Here is a 19,385-nt window from a genome sequence, read left to right as displayed (position 1 = left end):
AGCAAAGTATGTAATGTCTTTACATAAAAATATATTTTTTATTAAACATTTTATTTTAATTATTAATATGACAGCTCATTGTATAATACAATACAATATAGACAAATGATTTTTTTACATTTAATAGTAAAAAATAATTTTAATAATTTTGTGTTCTCAGCGAATTACGTGACATTCATTTTATATGCTTGTCATACTGGATGAACAAGCGATCATAATTTTATTTAAGTTATCAAGAGTATGATATAAAATAAAAGTCAAATAGGTAGAAATTTATAATAAAATAAATGCGATAACAAGTAGCAGAATGGTTTGTTATATGTCAAGAGTATAAATTTAAATTCTTAAGAACATAAATTATAATTATGTTAATTCAATTAATGTGACGCACTCACAAAATCACGAAACGCGTTGCACGATCTCGTGAAAAAAGAAAAATAAATAAAGTTTATTTTACACGGAAAGATATTTTCGATGTCTTTGAAAAAAGATATATAACAAAACAAATAAGTAAATGAAAACTGTCTACATTATATCATAAAAAGGATAATCCTTTACTTAACTAGAGCGAGGAGCAAAAATGACTTCTCTCGCTATAATTTTACATCACAAACTGTTATACGCATAACAGTTCTTGAATCTTACATATTAACTGATACCAAGAGAATGATAAATTAATATAAACATACATCGCACATCCATCACGTCGTAGCTACATTGGATACTTACGTTCGCTTTGGTTTATAAATCTTTATTATTATACTATTAGCACAAAAGTTTTTATTTACATACTTACTTATTTCTTTCCATTAGAAACATAAGTGATTAGTATATAAATAAATTTACCAAATAAATATGCCAAATTCAGTGTTACCTATACTAATTCATATAATACAATAAGCATGTGAAATATACTAATAGGAACTAACTAATAAGAATTACGAAAACGTAATGTACTTAATTATAGAAATAGCAAATAATTTCTCTTTTATTGCAATTAAAAACTTAAAAGAATTTTTGTGCTTATAATATTATCATAAGAAAAACGAAAAATAAAGAAATTTTAATTTTTGTTACGCTTGTTAAAGTATAATGTCTCGCTGATGTTCTGGACGTTTTTTTAAAGTATTTTTTAAAGTTAATTTTGATTTAGCGATAAGACGGTATTGTTTCAAGATTAATATCAAGTTTAAGAATCATTTAAGAAATTATTTATTTTAATTGAAAAGGCGTAACGTACAAAATGTGGCCATAAATACATATATATATTAAAATTGAGCAACGTTGTAACCATTTTACATTCTTAAAAATGATTTGTATTTATGTCAAGTTAGATTTCTAATTTTTGTATCATATTTAAATTTTTACATTTCTTTTTTTTTCCTTTACCACAACATTTATGCGTTACTTTAAAAGCCAAAAGTACAAAATTATTACATTAGATCAATGCTCCAATTATACAAACATGTATATATCTATCGTTACAATTATATGCGTTAAAAATTGTATGAATAATACAAACTGTTTAATAATTACATAGTATATTCGGAAGCTAATTATATATGTATATATATCAATCTCTATATCTGAAAAATGAAAGATAGAAAAGTTTATCGAGTGAGTACATCTTATTTGGGATCCAGAACACCATCGACATTATAAAAATCCTGCTCGGTGTCGAACCTTCCGAGGCTGTATTATATGGAACCCGCCAAATAATGTGCAACGATATGTCGAAACCGAGATGCGCGACGATCGAGACGTGAGTCCTGGGGAAGGCCGACTCGAATATATCTTCTACGAAATTTGTCCAAACGAATCAATTCATGATCGTTGTGAACGAATGCGAAGAAAGCCTTATTTAATCGACAGTCTTGCACGTACACTCGTAGGATCCTACTGATCCTTCGTGTAATGATGCATCACTATCGCTTCGTCTCTTTCTTCCTGCGTTTGATCTATATCGCCCCAACCCCATAACTCGTGGCTGCCATCACCCGTCCTCTCTACTCGTTTCCTCACCATATTCTCAGATACGCTCTTTAAATCGTATGCCCAACCGATCTTCGCGAAGAAGTCGATGAAGGCCGTCGTAAAGTTGAACCTGTAATTGCCAAATTCGGCCGTCTTGTAATCCCAGGGAAAGACGTGATGGTAATTGTGCCAACCTTCACCGAGGGCGAATATGGCAACACTCTTGTTCTCTGATGGATTGATATACCTATAATAAATAAGAAAACAATTGAATGTTGATCACATCAAAAATCAATCTTTCGAAACATAAAAGTCTGGTAAAGATTTGAGAAAAGTAAAGAGTAAAAAATTAGATAATTTTTTCCTTCGAAAAAAATTAAGGGAGTACAAAATTTGATTTAAAAGATATACTCGTGTTTTTATTAATTAATACTTACTTGTCGTAGGGTTTGTTGCCGAAGAGATGAGCCGCAGAGTTTACTAACCATGTCATGTTCAATGTGAAGATATAACGGAGGATGGTAGGAATAAAGTAAGCGTTCGTCCAGGTCTCGTTCCAACATACGACCGGAATAATAATTGGTAAAATGAAGCATAATAATGGCATCAATATGGTATAATATCTGAAATGAATAATAAATCATTGTAGACATCTCGTCAATAACATTATTTCGATTAATATCAGCATACGTACTTCTTTTGGAATGCCAATATGGGATCGCTCTCGAGATCACTTAAATCGATACGCTTGCCCTTTTCCCTAACTTCCGGATGTTTCCTACAGAGCAACCAACCCACATGCGAAAAGAAAAAACCTCTCTTAGCGTTATGCGGATCAGCATCGGTCTCGGTGTATTTGTGATGAACCCTGTGGTCTCTAGCCCAGTCGATCGCTGCATCCTAGATACGACAAAATTACTTGAATGATGTTGATAAATGTAGAATGCCTTATTCCTTTAAGGACCAAAACTTCCGTCGTAAGCAACACATACTACATATTATACGTATATATTATATTACATACTATATTACATACTATATTACATACTATATATTAACGTATTCTTGAGCTCATGGAATATCTTTTTTTTTAACAATACATCATTTGTTTAGTTAACATCTAACGATGCATTGGATTACATTATTTTACTATTTCTTACACGCGACGCGTGTTTCTACTTGACATCATTGCATCAACATGAATTTCTTATATCTCAGTAGCTACAAGAAAGAATCGATTCTATCGTATTTTCATTTAATTGTTATGTTGTTCATATATACATTTAATTTAATATTTGCCAAAATCCTAGGATTGGAATCTGTCACGAAAAAAACTAATTATAAATTATCAATTTTATTTCTCTCGAATCTAAATATTTTTATCTGTTATTTTATATACGATTTCTCTATCTGAGAAATTTATCTACCTGGAATGCTATAGTATTCATAATCACGAGTATCAGCTGAAGAGGCCACTTGGCTTTGTAAGATCGGTGTGCCCAGAGTCGGTGAGCTCCGGCTGTGACTCCCAAGCCACTGACTTGATACAGTAAAATTGCTGCAATCGAGAAAATTATTAAGTTACACGCAAAGGTCGCCGTTTGTTCCAGATCATCAATCTTTATTGGATAACCATCTTATGACAAATTACATTACGAGAAATATGATTGACAATGCGGAACTGCAGAAAATTTATTCGTAACATGAATGTCGTAACGACATGTTTATATAATTACAATCATCTTGAAAAATATATTATAGTAACAAACGCAACAAGAGAGAAAGAGAGAGAGAAAGAGAGAGAGAGAGAGAGAGAGAGAGAATATAGTAATAATTCCAATAATAAACCATTTAGCTTAAACCAATGATATGCAATCTTTTTTAAACTAAAGCTATTTTCAAAATCTTGCGAGATTTTATTTAATTTATGTAACTTATTATATTATTTATATAATTTATCGTATATATTATTATTATATATACATAAATTAAATAGATAAAAAATTATATTATAATATTAATAAGGAATTAAATAGATAAATAATAAAAGGGCTACGAGCTACAAACCATTCTCAATGTGACAGATAATTGTAATATAATTCGTTAATAAAAATTATTTCCGTCTACTTTATATAATTATTTCTTATATATATATATATGTGTGTACTTTGTGTAGAAATAACTATTAGAATGATTAACTTTGATATTATCAATAAAAAAATAAAAAATAAAAATATTGTAATTTATAAAAATCAATTTGACAAACATATTATTTATTTATGAAATATAAGCTACATTTTTAAATAAATATAAATTCTTGAAGATTTTTAAAAATATATATTAAATAAAACTGTTAAACCGTTATGCATAATATTATTATTTTTATAGTTTACATGAAAAGTAGAAAATATAATTTTATATTTTCAGCTATCAGTTGATCGCAGAAAATTAATCGACGAGATGTGGATTGCACATTACTGGCTTAAACGATATTATAAAAAAACTCGTATCAATAGGTATGCTAATCTCTTTCAAAAGAGTCGCAAGTAATGACATATAATATTTTAGCTGACCTAATTGACATTCCGCTAATTGCTTGCGTTAAAAAGCTTCGTGTAAGTGCAAAATTGAACAAAGTCCACTACGATGAATATATCAACATAAATATATCAGCTAAACTCAGTCTAGCTGCGATCAATCAAATAATATTTTAATACAATTTGACTTTATTAAGCAAAAGTATTATTTCAAATAATTAATATGCAAGCAATACGTTACTTAATAAAATTGGACCACTTACCGAAAATGACGGTTGCCAATTTGGCGGACGTGAATGAGAGATAAATTCCGTAAAGAGCGCTGAGATGTAGATAGGAGAAAACCGCCACGTTTCTCCAAACGATACGCCGAACATATTTAGGTTTTTCCTTGGGCTCTTCAATTAGTTGCGGCTCGCCAAGAGTCTCACCTTCAAATAACACTCCCGTCGGTGTGCTTGTTATATTCGGCGCCATCCTTGTCTATTAATGACATAAAAATTCCTATTATATGTTTCTTGCAAAAAATTTTATTGTATCAAATCTTGTACTATCATCGCTGTCGTATTGATTAATAATTTATTTTTTATTTCGTTTTCATTATTCATTAATCATTTATATTGATAATATAATTTTTTTTAGTTATTCATTATATCGTTGTCCTGAATATTTAATTATTTATATTGCTACATTAAAATATAAGAATAAAAATTAAATAAGAGAAAAAAATCCTATTTTCTACCGAAGCGTTTCTCAGCGTTTATTAATATATATTCATGTACAAATTTTTGCAATTATATTTTTCTATGTAATACAAATCAAGACCGACGTGTTATTAATATAATTCCAATATTTTGTAGTTTTAGAATCACAAAAGCATACTAAAAAAGACTAATACTATAGATATTTGTGTTAAAATTAAATTAAAAAATTAAAATTAGCTAAACGTTTTTAGTCAAATTTAAATTATTTCCAAATAAAACCAATGTTAAGAATAGAGTTCCTTTGATAAGACCGCCGCGACGATAATACATTTGCACACATGGCTTACTTAATGGAACTCATATAATAAACATCGTATAATAACGTCATAATTATCGATACTCTTCTAGAATCAAAACCTCGTGGAACAAATAGCAATGACGTATGACGCAAAAGCGATCGATAAAAGTAAAATAAGTAGCAGCAAATACGAGTTTATATGGGACAAATACAAAATGTATCATTTCTCTCCTTTTAATTTCATCTTTTTCTTTTTAGTTGGAATTTATTGGGAGTACCTTTTTGCCATTTACTAGAAATTCGACTTTATAATTATTGCGATTCGCAATTACACATTAAAGATACATGAAACAGTTATGTTAGACAGACTTTCTAGACAATGCATGACCTGAAAACGTAAAGCAACTGCGATTATGTCATTCGTACACGCACAAGCGCACCGGCTCGTCCGCTAATTGGTAACCGGTGCCCGGCGACAGTGATATTGAGGAAATGACACCTGTAAGACTTTCACCACGTCACACAAAGCTACCAGCTGACATCTCAATTATCCCAGTTAGAAACTTGCATCGCGAGACCCGGTACATGATTAGATTCGATTCATCGATCATGCTAGTGAAACCGCAAAGACCGAATACTACTCACACGACATATTCTATATTATAAAGTAATAACGGAGTACGGTTTCTCGCTGTCGTACTATGAAAAATAGACTTCTATTTGAATCACGTGTACAAATTTGAAATTTAGAAATATTTTTTCATGATTTTTTAATGATTGTTTTAATTATCTTAATTACTTTGGAATCGATCTTCTCTCGATTCACAAACGCGAAAGCAATTCGGAATTATCGGTTGATTTATCGGGACCGACGCATACATACGGAGTTCGTATATGCTCGTTGTCGCAATCCCGCAAGTCGTCCTCAATTCCGTCAAACGCACGTGGATGTACGAGCCCGAACCGGAGGATCCGCCTATGTCCCGCGATCGCGAATATTGGAGTAGAACACGAGATCGTGATGGTTTCGACAATGCCCGGTCGAGGACCGTCTATCGACTGCCAGCAGTGCCAGCTGGATCCTCGATGCACGTCCTCCAGGCGCAGGCTTGCGCGGCACCGGGACGCCGACACTCGGTATTTTCGTCGACAGTCGCTTGCGCGGAATCGCTCTGATGAGTGATCAGCTGATCTTCTTAATAATCCCAAATAATCCGATCATAAAGTTTCTATCGAAAACCGAATCGAAATAATTTAAACGAGACAAAAGCAATGGACAATAACGTAGATAAATTCGTATAAATAAGTAGCCTTTTTTCTACTAAAGCCTTTTCTCATTGCAATTATATGTGCATATTCAATGAATTTTTTTAAAAGACAAAAAAATATAAAACAATAGGAACTTGAGCTTGGTGTAATTTTTTTACCAATTATTAACTTGATATTGTTAATAACAAGTGCATGATATATTATCATAATAACATAGTTCTTTTAATATTTTTTGTAAACAATAAAAATTATAAATCTTGTTCATATTATATTTCTTAAGCTCGAAGAATATGCTATTATACTTATATTTTAAATGAATCTACTGTATTCATTACCAAAGAAACGCGTACTGAGAGAAAAAAAATAGTTGTGGCAACTATAAAGTACGACTCTAAAATTTAAATATACTTGCAACTAGTTTTAAAAAGTAATAAAAACTAAAGCAGTACCGAATACTATAGAAATATAGTATAATACAATAAAAATATAGTAGTCAGTACTACTTTAGTTCTTATTATTTTTTTAAAACTAGTTGCAAGTACTTAAATTATTAGAGTTATTAATTTAGTAGTTGTCAAATTTTTCTCTGAGTGCGATGAATGAGTTACATCGTATTTAAAGTGTATTTAAAGAATGATGGTAATTCATTTATCACATTGAACATTCATAATCCATTCATAATCAAAACCTTTACGATAGTGACTGCAATGTCATCATATTTTAGATGTGACTATAACAAAATTGAGGACATGACCTCAAGAACGACCTCGACTCATTCGAGCGAGCTCGATCATTGCCAAGGCTGTAAAACATTTGAGGTCAACTGTATTTCTCACATGGCACATCGATCAATCTAACACAATGATATTATTACCTCTAAGTAATAATATCAAAAATTTTATCATTATTACATGATTTCTAACTACATATCTTTATTGATCGAATTTGTTGACAATCGATAAAAATAAACTTGTAATTGATTAGATTCATTTTTTCAGAAATTATTAATAATACATCTCCGAAGTTGTAATGAAGTAGTATAATGAATAATAAACATAAAGTAGTGTAATGAATTCCATTCAGCATTCATCGACTCATTTGACTTAGCATACTTTCAAAGAAATAAGTTATGAAATGATTTCTTAATGATCGTAAATTTTAAAATTATAATCAACTGTAGAATCATTTTTTAGTATTGAATACGTGTGACGCATTATGCACACATAAATTTGTTGACTTCAATCATTACATTCAGTGTGATGATTTGATGTGCATAAATCATAATAAGTTCCTGTGATTATGAAAATAAAAAATATCGTTTTCTTAGTAATTACTATTTATAAAACGCGATTATTAATAAACTAATAATTTCAATGACAAGCTGGTTTGCTGATTTTCATATTTCTGATAAAAAGCATTGCGCGATTAAAAATTGATGAATTTGATGTATGCAATAGTTCAAGTTTCATATTCTTTAAGACGATCATGATTTCTCCATTAATATGAAAATAAGAGAATCGAAACGTTCAAAAGAAAGAAGACATTAATCCAATATCTGAGTATTGATTGTTCTAAATAATTAAATTAAATAATTGCGCCGTTTATCGTTGCTGACTCTCATTAGCTTATTATATTTATTTTTTTGTATTGTTTAAAATTCGAGAATCCTAATATAATTATTGAATATGAAAATAAATTATAGTATCTCGTAGTTTATTACTTTAATTTTTCCGTTTATGAAGAAGGAAATAATAAATATAATATGCATCTTGTTAATAGATATACAAGTAAGTCGTTCAAGAACTAATTAGAATTGACGCAATCAAAAAAAAAAATTAATTAGAAGCAATATTATCTAATAAATTAATTCCGATAAGTATTTTTTAGGTAATATATAAAATCAAGTAAAAAATAGAGAAAAAAATGAAAAATTGAAATATAAAAAACAAAATACGAAATATAAAACGATATATGTTATATAAAAATGCGCATTAATTTTAATTTGCCTTAAAAAAATAGAATAGTATGAGTTAATTCTGCATTCGTGCTTATCATCACTTGATAAAAAAAATGAAAAATTAACTTAACTATATTAATAATTGATTCATGTATCTTTCCAATATTCGCTACCACGTAATTCTTAATGTTAACAACAAATATAGTTATGTATCTATATATTCATATATCTTTTTTTTGTGCAGTTTGAAGTCAGTCATATATCGATAAAAAAGAAATTCATTTACTATTAATTCATATTTGGAGCACAGAAACTTATATAATGTATAATGCACAAGAAAATATACATGTCTCTCATTTTTTTCGTTTCCATTTCTTTCCTTTATAAAATAAAAAGTTCTGATTGGTTTGACTTTTTTATTCTTTATGCATTTATACGTTATACAAAAGTCTGTGTTCTGATCTTAACTTTTGTCATCAATTGTTATTATCAATTATCAACTTTGACTTTTAGCCTCTATTCCGTTTGACGATCACAGGTCTGCTTTTTATTCTTGCACTCACTTTGCATCGTATGCATCAATTCAAAGAGTATGCGATAAATAAAAAAACAGACTTCATATGTCGCGTTGTTAAACAACAGGGTCTATTTTCACGAAACAGCTGAGCGAATAATAATGATAATCTCGACAGGTTGATTTCGCGTTTTATCTTGTCGTAGTTAAACAATCTGAGTACTTATGCGTACATCATATACGTTTATTATTACTTCATACACACACACACACACACACACACACACACACACACACACACATACATAGACTGGGCCGTTTTTTAAATTTCGAATCAGTTTTTCTTAAACACGCTTTTTTTTTTAATACAAATTTAAGTTACGATGCTACCTTTTTAAATAAAGTCCTGCTTTTCAACTTGAAAACACTTCTAATTATTAACGTTTAACGTCGACAAAAGAAAAGATATGCGAGACTGATGGTTCGTTTCACGATAGAGGCTTGAAACGCGCTGATCTTAAGATCTTCTAAATCTTCTGTCTTTTTTTTTCCCTTTCTCCAATATCCAGTTTGTTGAGGATCACGTTATACCGGCAGTTATGGCAGGGATTGGGGAGAATAATCGAGTTGCGTCTGATACGGTATGGGTAAACTGTTGGTCGGCTCGGACCAGACCTCAGCTGAGATCGTCTGAACCAATGGAATCGCTTCGCACACTCTCGCCACCTGAGACTAGCGAATGGTGACGGACGGAAACCGACCAGACTGCGCGCATTCTATTCTTCCGACAAATATCGACCGCACGTCTATATTAGCAGTACTGAACTACAGACCACTTGCTTCGCGCTTTTTAAAGGCGAACTACCTTCAATTATGTAATTTAAACAAATACTTTTTTATTACTATTTTCATGTATTCTAAAATAACGAACAATGGAAAAAAAAGCTGTCCGATTAGTACTTCATTAATAATTAATTTCATACGTAAATAAGGGCCGATTGTTCCATCTTCAGATAAATTATGTGATAATTTATTTATTGGATAAACAATAAGAAGTAAAAGAATAAGAGTATAAAAGAGTAAGAGAATAAGACAGTGAGCTGAAATTTACCGAAAGAACAACTCAACGTAAGTCATTTAGAACCAGTTGTTCCATCTTTTGATAAATTTTAGCTGTTGGGTAAATAACAAAATCACATGCGTGGATTACCAGATTTATCTTATAGATAAAATTTATCAAAAAGTGGAACAATCGGTCCTTAATCCTGTAAGATTTATTAGCTGAGAATTGACACGAGAATTGATATAAAATATTCAGATTGTAATCTACGCTAACTATTTTTCATGTGCCGTTTTCTACATCATCTGTTTCATAACATGAACCCGAGTATAACAGTTCACGCAAATAACACTCGGGTAATGCTCGCTGACCCCTTGCACGCATCATACGATCATTATTCAGTATGATTCACACATATTGCGCCACGTGTACGTATATACGTGGTACTTGTATTTCATGTTAATGACTAATAATAGAAAAAAAGTGTTGATCAGAACTGCTCGTAGCAAAATTTTCGTACTTTAAGACATTTTTTATGATTTTGCTTTTTATGAGATCACTCTTGTTTTTCTGTCCTTCGACCAACATTAATTCGAAAATATTTCTATCGTTAATTTTTTCTCACGCGAATTTTTAAACGAAAAAAAAAAATATCATGTACCGAAAAAAATATCATGTAACATAGCTTCATTTTCGCGCACGCATCTTACCACATCTCACGCAACCACGTGGCACGAGTTGCGTATACGTAATCACTGTGCCGGCGATGCGATCTCGTATTGGTCGATCGCGACTCGTACGACCGCATGCTCACTTATTCGGCGCACGTCGCCAAATCACACACAAACACGTACATACGCAAGTATCTGATTCTCTGTATTGAATCTAATTTTCTAAATTTAAATCTGAATTTTTTAATTTAAAATTCTTCGTAGATATCTAAAATATTCTGTCGAAAAGTTTAAATGTAGAAAAGTTTAATAGAAAGATTTTTTGATGATATCTCTGAGAATATTCAATAATCGACTGGGCCGGTGGACTGACATCGTGCGTGTATGCGTAAGTACACACATCATATACATGAACGGATCACGCGAGTAACAGCTGCTCGTCTTGTTTTATGCCACTTCCTCATACGTGCGTTATATCACGTAAAGCTAATCTGGCGGGTACATCAACCGATCACGCATTTACATTGTGACATAAAGAAAAGTGTTTGGATGAAGGACCAAATTACAATTGAGCGTTCAATTATATTTGACTTTATAAATTCATATAGGCAGAGCTGGCATGTACTTGAAATTTACTTTTATTTGAAAAACAGTATTGGTAAGACAATTATATTTTGTATTTGTGTTTGTTCGGAGTACATGAAAATATTTTGTATTTTGTATTTCAGTATTAATAACAAAAGATTGAAAGTATTTTGTATTTCAAATACTAACATTGATAATCAACCTTATTAATTACAACATACAAAAGCTTTCAATCTTTCGATTTTAAATACAAAATATCTAATACTTTTATGTAATCCGCTGAAATAAAAAATACAAAATACACTTGTATATTGCAAATAGTTCTAAATAAAAGTATTTTAAATACATGCCAGCCTTGCATATAGGTATATAAATGCATGTACGTGTGTATATAAAATTGAGGAATAAGGAATAAATACTATTCTTCTATTTATATTTAAAATTTATAATAGGAAAAAATAAGGATAATATTTTAAGAAGCTAAAATCCCCATTCACTTATTTTTAACAACAACAGCGTCGGTATCATTATATTATTATTGCTTTTTCACCATAAATAAAAACCTGCACGACAATGTAAAATATTTATTATTGTCATTTGGAATGCAGAATTAATAGAATAAAATGCAGAATATATATATAAGGTCTGATATAAATATATTTTAATAATTATTGGCAATAAGTTTCCTTTGTTTTTTTGTAGGTGACAGATTAGGACACCGAACAATACCACTAATAAATATTTATTTACAAGTGACGATTCAGTATTAATCGCACTATCTCCCAAAAAGCAGAAGAAAATTTAATAATTATTATTGAAATATGTAATCCAATATATACATAAATCATATTCAGGAACCAAATAAATGTATATGTTTATAATTTTTAATTTAGACTCCAATATTTGACTCAAAAATTTGGAGTCTTTCAATTTTTAATCTCAATTTTAAATGACTAATTAATTTTCATTATTCTTTTATATATTAATTATGTATTAGGTGTTGGAATTAATTCGTAGCGTTTTACAAGTGATGGGAAGTACTTTCATTAATGTATTTTTTAATGCTCATGTGAAATAAATAACATTCTTTCATTAAAAAACGCTACGAATTAATTCCAACACCTAATAAATAAAAATTACAAAAGACATATCTAAATAACAAATATCATACTTTGTAAATATATTTGCATAAGCTATTTGAAAATTTTTTATATCAATATGTATACATCAATATATATAAACATATCTAAACACGCATAAATATTCATAATTATATATAATTATAGGTGAAATATGTCTCTACATCTTTCTTTCTTTTGTAAAATTACTTTTTAATGTACTAATAATAATAACAATATTGAGAAAACAAAAAATAGTTAAATTTTTTGCGTTTTTTTGAACTTGTTATTTTCTAAAACAAACAATGCGAAAATTTTCTTTTAAAATATTTTTTATGTTTTCTTATTATTATTATTATTTTCAGTACACTAAAAAGTAATTTTACAAATGAAAGAGAAGGATTTATAAATATATATGGACATATTTCATACATAATTATATTGTATGTTTTTGTATGTTTATATATATATATATTCATGCACGAAAAATTTTTTACCGAATTTGAACGAATTAGGATAGAATGATCAATATAGGTGCGTTCAACAGAATGCAATTATTGTTTAATGGTTTACTGATGAGCTACAATATGTTGAGTGCTCTAAAGCTGATGACACATACAAAATTAAGGTAAAGAAGTAAGGAAATCGTAACATTGGATTTGCTATTGGCTTTACTATCTGTATCTGTAATTGATCAATTTGGTTATTATCCGGACAAAATTTTATATATAATTGTACAAAATTATATAAAATTATATATAATTTTATATAATTGTATATAAATATTTTTTATATATTAGGTGTTGGAATTAATTCGTAGCGTTTTACAAGTGATGGGAAGTACTTTCATTAATGTATTTTTTAATGCTCATGTGAAATAAATAACATTCTTTCATTAAAAACGCTACGAATTAATTCCAACACCTAATATATTGTATATAATTATATATATTTATATAAAATTATATATAATTATATATAAAATATGTCTATATTATATACAATTATATCAGACTATGTAGAATTTTATACAATTTTATATAATTATATATAAAACATTTTTTCTCGAGTCCTTACATTTTTGTATATACCACAGGCATAATCTTATGATATTAGCTAATCGCATGCATGAGTATATAGCTGAAAAATTTAAACTTTACGATATGTAGAAAATATTTATATATAAAATATATTTGAGTTATTATTTTTAATCTTCTATAGATAGTAATTGAAGCAGTATTTTTTTGTGTGTTTCAAAAGGGTTACTAGATTATAAATTATATTGTTATATGTGTAATACTTATTAATTTTATATTTAAAAGAATAATACATTGGGGGCAGTTATTTTGATAAATACGTTTTGCTTCACAAACTTAGTGTACATATACCTTTAAAATGGCAATCGTTAATTAAACATGTTGAGACATTTAAAATCATTTAACAAACAATCATAAAACGATTGCAAAACTATTACATTTTGCTGAACGCACCCAGTATTAAATTTGTTTGCAAATTGTCTTGAAGTTTGATATAGATTTTTTTCAATGTTTCAAAACATCATTATCAAAATCAGAATATCTATCACTACGAGATTTATCCTGGAGATTGAAGTTCTCCGAATGAACATTTTTAAACCAACGTCTACTTATGCATTCTAAAGTGGTAATACATTCTAAATTGTTTCCCAAGCACATCATATATATTTTTAGCACATAATTTTTATTGCATTAATGTTCTTTTTCAACTCATAATATTTTTGACCGAATTTTATGGGAAGTAGTATTATTGCGGTAAAAATATTTTTAATTTATAATACGAATTAAAAATACGAAGAAACAATAACTTGCTTAACTTTATTTACGTAAACAATAGGAAGTGCGCACATCTACTCAAAATATGATATATTATTTTTCCAAAATGTATTTTTTAAAAACAGCCATTATATGCATCAATACATAACTGACAATATTATTTGTAATATTAATACTATAATATTTATAAAACATTTTTGAAGAAGCTGGAGATTTAAGTTTTTTTGTCATTTAACGTATCTAATAAAAAATATTCAGGATAGCCGTATATATAAATATATTATAATAAATTTTATAGAAATTTTTTATCGAAATCTTAAAATATCAACTAAGCACGTATGGAAATTATTTGATATGTCGATTGAAATTGTTTAATTATTCCTTTATTATATTTCTTTAATGTAATAAATTTGCCTATCTATTATCTTCAATTTTTTTCTTTTTTGCTAAATTGTATAAGATCGTAGATCACAGATTTAATTTAACAAAAAGATTTAATTAATTGGTTTGTAAAGAATTATTTTCTATTGTTTAAAAATTAATAAATACCTGTCGACGAAATTAAAGTCTTCATTTGTACATATTTTGAGAAAGTTGAGAGAATGATCATTATGACAAACGATCTGTGATCCTCTGCGTGAATTTGATCTTCCTGATATTTTCCAAATGGCGTCATGCTACATCAAGTCACCCCGGAAACGCGAATGTACATACACTTTGGTCGAAGCGAAAACATTACGAATTACATCGTTTGTTTAATATATACTTTCGCGCAAAATCATCCGATCGGACAGCTTATTAATACGTTCACATAACATTGATTCCTTTTTAAAGGAATCTGAACGTTTATTAAGAAATAAATCAAACTTATAATTTGTATTTGAATATTATGAAATTAAGTTTATGATAAGTCCAAGTAACAATTTCTTACCTATCGTCCTCAGACATTTTGTGAAAAAATATAGACAACACTTGAAAATAGAAAAATAATTTTTGCAATTCTAATAAATCTAACAATTTTAAAAATTTCATTTCTAGTTTCCATGAATAATTTGTAGTTAAAAATTCAAAATTTTTCTTGCGTAAAAAAAATGTTTCAAATTATAAAAGGAATTAATTAAGTATAAAAAAAGAATGCAAGAGATTCAAGCAATTTTAAATCTCAAAATTATTTAGTCACTTTTTTATTATTACATTTTAATTATTCTTTTCAGTATTACTATGTATATATCTTATCCATCTATAAAAAATGGTGCGCAATAAAAAGAATAAAAATAGGTAAAAAATTTTGTGCAAAATCAAAGTTGATAAAGGAAGAAGATTAAGTAAAAATCATATTTTAGATAACTTAAATTAAATGATAGAAAATATAGATACTGCGTACAAATTATTATGAGAATAAAGTCACAAATACATAAATTGATATATAGGCACTGAAGAATGCTGTCTACTGAATTCCTTTTATCGTTTATATATAATATTGATATAATGTCGGTGATACACTAAACAATAATGTTCAACGATTATCCAGACAATTAGCTCCCCAACCTGATCATTCTCTATGAAGCGTGCAACAGGAAACACTTATTTGCATCGAAGAGAACGTCGATGTGATTATTTCACAAATGCAGCTAATACTATTCTTCGAATCGCGAAACATTTCGTAATATAACATTCGTGATATTACATTCGTAACGAAACTTTAGCCGTTATCAAATGTATGCAAAGATCGGACCACATAACTCAACAATATTTGCAAAATGAGTAATTGATATAAGTAATTAATTAAAAAGATAATATTTTCTAGATAATATCATTGGATTAATAAAATAACTTTTTAAATTTAATATAATATATAATATTATATATAATATTATAATTATTAAATTAAATTAATTCATTCCTTAATTTAATATAAATAGGAGTTATTATATAACTCTTATTATTACGTTAACAAAGCCGAAAGATACTTTCAATATGCCAATATTAATGTTATTCGCATCTTAAACATCCTATTTATGGTGTTCTAGATTCGTATGAAAATAAACCCATCGCAGCGAATCAACCGATACTTCAGGCATAAGGAACAAACAGATGTAATAACGGTGCATTTTCGCGAGAGCATTTAGATTGGTTTTTCGAAGACGTAAATGTACATAACTATAAATAAGTTATTCGTATATCTCTTTTTAATTTGATGTAATAAAAAGCGCTCATTTTAATTTTTTGTCGTATAATTAATGTGCCTCGCATACCGCCACTAGATTGCTTCCAGCAATGTTAAAGTCAAGGATCTTATATACATTAATATACATAATTACATGTTGGAACTGATTATAAAAAGAAATGTGTTTTAAACCGATTAAAATATTGAGTAATGCCAATTGCACAAAAAGTGACACTCTTTCTCATATAAGAACCACTGACAAATTGTTACTTTGAAAATCAATACTGATGCTGAAATAATTGCAGAAACATGACGAAATATTTCAAATTATCGAATATACAATATAATATTCTCTATAGATAATGAACTCCAATTTTGTATGAATTGCTTTTCTTATTAATAAATAATTCTTTAGTTTCTAAAATTTTATTGCTAATTAAGAAATTGTAAATAAATAATTCCACATGCTAAAGATATATATATATATATATTAGGTGTTGGAATTAATTCGTAGCGTTTTTTAATGAAAGAATGTTATTTATTTCACATGAGCATTAAAAAATACATTAATGAAAGTACTTCCCATCATTTGTAAAACGCTACGAATTAATTCCAACACCTAATATATATATATATATATAATATGGAATTATGGTACGATGCGGAAGACCACCTACTCACAATCTATTTTTCTCTTTTTCTGAAAAGGATATATTTAACGACAAAGGAATTATTCAACCACAATCGTGATTGATAACGTGTAGGTAGGGGAAGAGCAACCTTTTTACACTAAAAATTACAAGATTCTCTTGATAAGCGCGTCACAATAACTAATCGATGTATCTTTTGTCCTTATACGCAATGCTATATTTGATTTTTTTTCTATTACACGGGAATAATGAGTGTATCACAGTCTATTATTTCCTACATTTTAATTTTCGAAGAAGTTGCATTTCTCAATAAGAAAAATATACATTCTACTTTATATTTATTAGTCTTGTTGAAATTTTTTTGGAAATTTCTTTATTAATTATAAAAATGTAGAGAGATGTTAGAATCGAGAGAGAAATTATAAATAAATATATTTTAAGTACATCTTAAATTTTTTATGGATAAATAATTTTGTTACAAATGTATAAATATTATAAAACATTAGTTAACAAAAATTCAAAAAGAATCAATTATTTGTAAATAGATATTTAAAATAAATAAAGATTAAAATAAATAAAGATTTTCTAATAAGAAATACTATATTAACAGATGAAAAATTCAAAAAAGTAAATTTATAATTTTATAAATTTATAAATTTATAAAATATACTTTTGAATGTAACTTAAATATTTTAAATCTCATATAGAGGCATTTCCTTCTAAATAAAATTTAAGTGAAATATTAACGTAAATCATTATAGTACATAATAATGCAAACAAAATAAATAAAATTTACTAAACAAATTTTTTACTAAAAAAATCTTTGTGTAGGAAAAAGTACCGCTTTATATAAGATTTGAAATATTTAAATTATATTAAAATTTGAATATAATTAATAATTAACATAATAAAACTCTCTTTTTACAGAAAAAATATAATATTTTTGAACAACTTTCAAACTTCCGATTTTTTAGTTTTACATGGTTAATTATATTTACAATTACCCATATTAAACATATTTATTGGATGTTAATATATAATAATTATAGGATATTAATTTTTATATATTTTTATATAATTTTTATATTTCTATATAAACACAAGAAGTATTTGTAGGCTATATATAAAAATAAATTTTTTAGAAAATGAAGCAAATATGAAGCATACATATTATCTGTACTTATTATTCTGTTAGCATGCAGATATTAAGTCGAAAAAAAAATTTATTTTGATTTCAATAAGCAGCGTTAATTTCATAGATATTGTATATTCTCGAATAATAAAATTTTATATTAAATCTTGTCATATTCAGTCTATGCTTTAGTAATTTCGCGATTGTGACATTGGAGAGTTGAAAACTGGCAGCGATTAACACTGGGATTGAGGAGTTAGTCACAAATAAAGAATCATATCGACCTATCCCTTCGTAAATTTTTGCAACTGGTTTTATCCTGGAGAATTGGCAATAGATTATTTCTCTCACCGGAGATGACAAACGCGCGGAAGACGAACGAAAAGATGGTAATTCTTTCGAGTAACTGTTGTCTTCTGAGTGACTTCGTCTGGTTCGACTATCAGCAGGTGAACAACGACCGACGTTAGCAATAGAACTGAGACCGGCACTATGTCGCGAGAGTTAAATATTATTGGCGATGCTTGAAGAGAGTGGGAGAGAGAGAATAAGAAAAAGAGACTGTTAGTCATATCGGTGGCACCATCGCGTGCTCACATGGTAAATCAACAAGATCGACGAGTAACACGTGATATTCTCATGCAGATCTGAAAGTGTCACTTATAAAAACAATCATGAGTTATGATTGCTCTAATTGATTATTTTTTATTATATTTGGCATTGTATTAAACAATTAAACGAAAGAATAGTTTATTAAAATTTATAAAACAAATTATATCAATCATAGCTTGACACGCGCGCGTACTTATATTGATACATAGAATAATTTTTATAATTAAAATATATAAGTACACTGAAAAGAATGTATTAAATCTTAATACGTATTTCTTTGAATAGTACTACTATTTAAACATTTACTTAAGGAGGTTCTCGCGTTT

At 28.2% G+C, this 19,385-nt stretch overlaps 1 protein-coding gene and 1 long non-coding RNA gene across 4 annotated transcripts; one reads left to right on the top strand and one right to left on the bottom strand.

Annotated features, from left to right (window-relative positions):
• Positions 1 to 11: 11 nt before the first annotated feature.
• On the bottom strand, positions 12 to 18,956 carry LOC105146097 (acyl-CoA Delta-9 desaturase). Of its 3 annotated transcripts, XM_087412993.1 has the most exons (7): positions 9,644 to 9,903; positions 6,397 to 6,742; positions 4,775 to 4,994; positions 3,402 to 3,532; positions 2,669 to 2,874; positions 2,412 to 2,597; positions 12 to 2,221 (listed from the first exon to the last, which is right to left on the bottom strand). In XM_087412993.1, exons 3-7 carry the CDS (start codon positions 4,986 to 4,988, stop codon positions 1,897 to 1,899), a joined length of 1,062 nt encoding a protein of 353 aa, XP_087269119.1. In that variant the 5' UTR covers positions 4,989 to 4,994; positions 6,397 to 6,742; positions 9,644 to 9,903; the 3' UTR covers positions 12 to 1,896. The 3 variants fall into 3 exon arrangements, with proteins under 3 accessions (XP_087269119.1, XP_011054454.1, XP_011054468.1); XM_011056152.2 differs by lacking the exons at positions 6,397 to 6,742; positions 9,644 to 9,903 and adding an exon at positions 18,799 to 18,956; XM_011056166.2 differs by lacking the exon at positions 6,397 to 6,742.
• On the top strand, positions 9,917 to 12,450 carry LOC147907431 (uncharacterized). Its single transcript, XR_015547266.1, has 2 exons — positions 9,917 to 11,372; positions 12,272 to 12,450. It is a non-coding gene; the product is annotated as an uncharacterized LOC147907431 (long non-coding RNA).
• Positions 18,957 to 19,385: the final 429 nt, after the last annotated feature.

This window comes from Acromyrmex echinatior, chromosome 14 (genome assembly GCF_024713525.1).
Source record: "Acromyrmex echinatior isolate Ae372 chromosome 14, ASM2471352v2, whole genome shotgun sequence".
NCBI lineage: Eukaryota > Metazoa > Arthropoda > Insecta > Hymenoptera > Formicidae > Acromyrmex > Acromyrmex echinatior.
The sequence above is the reverse complement of the archived record's forward strand: the minus strand, read 5'-3'. Positions and strand labels throughout refer to the sequence as shown.